The sequence below is a fragment of the Gymnoscopelus braueri genome (genome assembly GCF_963280865.1).
Source record: "Gymnoscopelus braueri genome assembly, chromosome: 4".
NCBI lineage: Eukaryota > Metazoa > Chordata > Actinopteri > Myctophiformes > Myctophidae > Gymnoscopelus > Gymnoscopelus braueri.
The window spans coordinates 16,574,564-16,579,539 of record NC_137605.1 but is presented as its reverse complement, the minus strand read 5'-3'; the positions used below and the strand labels follow the sequence as shown (position 1 = coordinate 16,579,539).

Below are 4,976 nucleotides of genomic sequence, written 5' to 3'. Positions count from 1 at the left end.
GACCTATATAGGGTCACGCTTGTGATCCACTTTTGGGCCACAATGTGTGCTAATAGCCTAGGGGGTCACATGAATTGAACCACTTGAGCCCTATTCAAAAATCTTCAATAAGAGCCTACAAGATCACAACAAATGGCAATGTGGCATGTTGTGACACTTGTAAATCTTTCAAACCTTTGAAAAGTTGAACAATGTTGCCTATAATGACATGTCCAAAATAGGTACGGCAGGATGAAAGTGGTTAAAAACTGTGACACATTGGCCACATAATTGCCGATACCAATGTCGTCAAAAAAGAATGGCCAACATTTTGGTTTGGCTCTACTCTTGATCGAGAAACATACCGTATAAGAATGAGCGAGTTGCGTTGAATGGTTTGGTTCTCATTTTATTTGGCAAGTTTCTTTTTTGCCCTTTTCAAATTCTCCACAACTAGTATATAAAGTATGTCTGAGTAATGAAACAGATTTACATTTCACTGTCTGCAACACAGTGTGTACACTATATTCCATAAGCATTATGTTACCACATGCATCTTATGTTTTAACACTGTTGTGCGTACACAGTACAGGATACAGTACAGCTGAATAGACCACATACGGAACATCCAACGCTATGTGGAAAAGAAATAGACAGTGTTCTGTATTTTTGGCTTGGTGTAGGGCTAGCACATGACACAATTGATCACGCAACCATCATACAAACAGCAGTACTGTGTGTTTTATATAAACAATACCTAGCTACACTAGTATGGTATTTAAGACACCTGCTTTTTTTTATTTCAAACTCATGAATGCAGTATCACAAACATGCAAGTACAGTTAACAGTAACAGTCATAACTTTGGATTGCATTTTCTGTACACCCAGTACTACACATTATAACACCTCACACCACACCACTCATCTCAGTGTGGTTGAGGATAGGTTCTCCCTTGGCACGGCGACTTGTACAGTAGCTTATAGAAAGACGTCAGCTTATACCGGTATACAATGTTCCTTCACACTATGGGTGTTCAAGACATAGCACACTACATCTACGTTGTTAAGTTTCAGTGTTGAGAGTTTCTCAGTTCCTGTATACTGTAAGACAGAAAATCTAGATGAAGAGGTATTTACAGTCAGTAGTCGACCATAAAAACAGAATGTGGGCTTTTACACCGGAATTAACATTCCCCCCATTGTGTATATAGCAGCTATAAACTGTTTCCACTTTAACTGTGCCATGAGGAAATTAAGAATATAACAGTTTTAAGCCATTGCATACAGCATAAATCGTTTCTCAGTGAAGCACAGGGCGCTTGCGCACAACTGATGCTTGTGATCACAATGAGTTACTTGACCTGTGTGCCTCGGTGTGCAGTCACTGCACATTTCCATTTACACAGCGTACCAAAGAGGATACCTGGTGAAGCATGCCCAATGAGAGCTACATCTACCTTGGTTGGTTCCTGAGTAGTTCCATGGATATGTCAATGCCAAACCGACTTGACCATGTCCAGAATCTGAATGCTCCCTCCTCTCCCTGTCAAGAGCTGTACCATCACAGACTACTGGAGCCATGCCAGGCTCTTTGAAGCTCCCTAGCAGCCAAAGTGGGGATGAATGTAGCAGGGCAGCCCTGCCTGTAGCCCATGAAGCCTTAATGTAGATTTTTGGTTTCAAATTCAGATGGCTACATTACCATACGGCCGTTTGGCAAATTCCAGCATTCAACAACCCAAGATGTAAACGTGATATTAAGAATACACAGTACAAAGCTTGTCATGGCAAAATGAAAGTATAGTGATGATAGGGTTACATGCTCAGGTAGAGACAGCCTTTGCTGCAGGTCGTAGTGATCTCAGCCTCATGCAAACGCTGTGCATGGTCATTCACATTGCAGTAGGACAGACAGCACCATGGTTGCGGATGTCCTCCTACGGCTTTTGTCTATTTTCATTTTTTTTTAACAGTATTAAGTCAAGATGAGAAGACGTCCCGTCCAGTGCAGCACATCTCTGCGGCGTCTTGCGAATCGATCGGTGCTTTAATGAACTCTGGTTGGCTGTGATACAGTACAACCACCACCTCGTCCAGACGCCGGTTCTGGTCCTATTCAAGGTCAGGGAGAGGGGGAGGCCAGGCATCGATCCAGTGTGTTAAGACAGAGTGCAATCGTCCTGTGCGTTTCTTGTGAACAGTAGAGGGGGGGGCGAGTCTCACAGACGGTCTCTTGGAACCCTGGGAGCTGTACGTGGCATCTCAGCAGCAACACAGAGTAGTTTTATATAGAGATACATGTACTGTATGTGTGTGTGTGTATGTGTATGTGTGTGTGTGTGTGTGTGTGTGTGTGTGTGTGTGTGTGTGTGTGTGTTTCTTTTCTCATAGGTTCATTTGCTGCCACTTCCATCTGTGCCTCCTGTTTGTAGCATCGCTGTTCTTTTTTTTATTTGTTTGCATCTAAAAAAAATCCCTATTTTGGATGTTAGGCGACACTGTCCGAGGTGCCTCCTCATGTGAAGTACTTGCAGTTTGTAGAGTCAATGACACAGTACGGCGTGCACCTGAGACGGCCATATGACCTGCAGGACAACAGGAAATGAAACCCATAGGTCATTCAAAATGTCAACAGAATTCACAGATAGCTACTGCTAGGGTTGGGTTCTGGAACAAGAGGAACCGGAGGAACCGGATCCAACATTGAGGAACCGGGAATCGGTTCCATCACATTTGGAACCGTTTCCGGAACCGGTTTACAACCATGTAAAGGTCCATTTGGAACCCCCTATAGGAATCGTTAAAGGTAAGCGTTAAGGAATTGGACCGTAAAGAGGTCATCGTTAAGAAACCTGAATCGTTAAAATCCTAAAGGATCCCAACCCTAGCTACTGTGCAATCCACAATGTGGAACATCATCAAGCAGGAATTATAGATCAGTGGTGCTTGTATTTACCCTGGAAGATATGAATTGCAGGTCTGGTAGCCAAAGTCCTTTCCATCGCACTCCTCAGCACCTTCGTAGCGGTAGCCATCTCCACAGTAGGCATGTTTACATTCTGTGGGAATTAGGATGGATACAAGGATCAGTTTAGATGGCTGGCTGGAATGAAAACAGACACTCTGTTGGACAAAGTTGTTATTTATTTTACCTGTAAAGCGCTTAATTTACACTTAAGCATGATTCATACTTCATCGTTTGATGGGGTCGCTCGTGAAAAATAGTGGCGTGGCGTTATTAGATTGTAGATCGGCTGTTTTTGCTATTCATTTTTATTTCACAATAGGGGAGCCACATACAGCCAGGCTATTTGGTGGTCCTTGGCATGGAAAAGTTTGGGAACGCTTGGTCTATGTCAAGGAGTGATTCCCTGCGACAGGAGGAGGAGGCCAGTGAGAAAAGTTTGCGGAAAGCTCAACTTTTTTTACTGAGGTTTGCGGCAAGACAAAGCGGCACCAAACAGAAACTGGCTGTGGTCTGAACTAGACGCAAAGAAGGTGTACACATGAAGGCAGCATGGATGTCTCGGACGTTTTTGACACACCCAATTAGCGGAAATACACTCAGAGGACATATGCGAAACGGCACCCTCAATGTCAGCATCGGACGCAAAAGGTACCTTGACCCAGGGTTCGATTTGTAAAATAACATAGGGGGGACATTTCTAAACCCAGTCTGGAGTAGAAGCCCACATGTGAAGAAGGTTGATCCTATCATCAACAATGCCCTTCGGATCATAACTGGCTGCTTGACCTGTCCTACCTGCCAGTCCTAGCGGGAATTGCCCCGGCCGGTCTCCGACGAGAGGCCGCTACCCTCGCACTTGGAAGGAAAGCCCAAGAACATGACTGGCATATCCTGCACGATACAACAACTAAGGCAGCGTCCCCGAGCAGACTCAAGTCCCGTCACCCCTACAACAGGACAGCACAAGAGATGCTTGGTTCCATCCCTGAGGACCTGTCTACAAGGGCATGGCTAGCAACTTCCTGGAAGCAGGAATGGCAGTCGGCTGAACCCACACGTCTGCACCATCACATCGAAGACCCGGGAGATGGAGTTGAAGGAGAACATCTACCACGCCGGCATTGGACCCTGCTGAACCGCCTTCGTACTGGGGTTGGTCGCTTCAAATCGTCCATGAAGGAGTGGGGCCTGGCAGACAGCGCAGTATGCGAGTGTGCCGAACATATAATCACCACCTGTCCTCTGTACAGACCTCCTTCAGAGGCTGGCCTCTTCCAAGTGGGACCAGAGACGAGAGTGTGGCTTTGTGACACTGAGCTGGACATACAGTATGACGACGATACACGAAAGAAGAAGATTTCTAAACCACTTAAGCCCTATACATTTTGTCGTACGACAAATAGCAAAATTAGCCAATCTAGCTCACAACATGTTGTGATGTGACACACTGTGAGCTTGTGGATATGCTATTTTTTAATTAAACCAATTTAAATAAAATGTGTAAAATGTTTTAAAATTTGCCCAAATCAAGGACAGCTGGGTTAATGTATCAGAAAGTCCATATTTCCAAAAAGGAAATGCATTTAATTCAGTCTGACCAGAAGCAGGAATAAAACACATCACTGTCTGTGTGAATTGGGCGTTATGGTAACATGGCCAGCTATGAAGCAGGGATGACTTACTGACACAACCATCGGTGACCACTCTGTTGCTGTCGTCACACTCCTCTCCGTTGGGGATCTGTACGATCCCGTCACCGCAGTAACCTTCATCGTCGGGCGCGTTCTCCGTCGACTGGAACGGTGTTAACTGCAATGACAAAAACCCTCACACACTTAGGACGCTTAAAAGGGAAATATAAAATGAAGAAACACAGCGTGGATAGCCACACTGTCAAATACATTTTCACCTGTTATGAAATATCACAAAAAGATATAATGACCTATTATGAAAATTATCATCCTGAATGAAAATAATCATAACAGTCATACTTGTAAATTAAATACAAATATCATGTAAATATGTTAA

General features: G+C 44.3%; 1 protein-coding gene across 1 annotated transcript in view; it reads right to left on the bottom strand.

The window, feature by feature from the left end:
• Positions 1-381: 381 nt before the first annotated feature.
• colq (collagen-like tail subunit (single strand of homotrimer) of asymmetric acetylcholinesterase) overlaps positions 382-4,976 on the bottom strand; it is a gene marked incomplete at its 5' end in the record, with an annotated part of 17,905 nt that continues 13,310 nt past the window's right edge. Inside the window, 3 exon segments of the mRNA XM_080425794.1 lie at positions 382-2,565; positions 2,937-3,039; positions 4,631-4,757. Of these exon segments, the coding sequence (XP_080281920.1) occupies positions 2,496-2,565; positions 2,937-3,039; positions 4,631-4,757 (300 nt within the window). The 3' untranslated portion in view covers positions 382-2,495.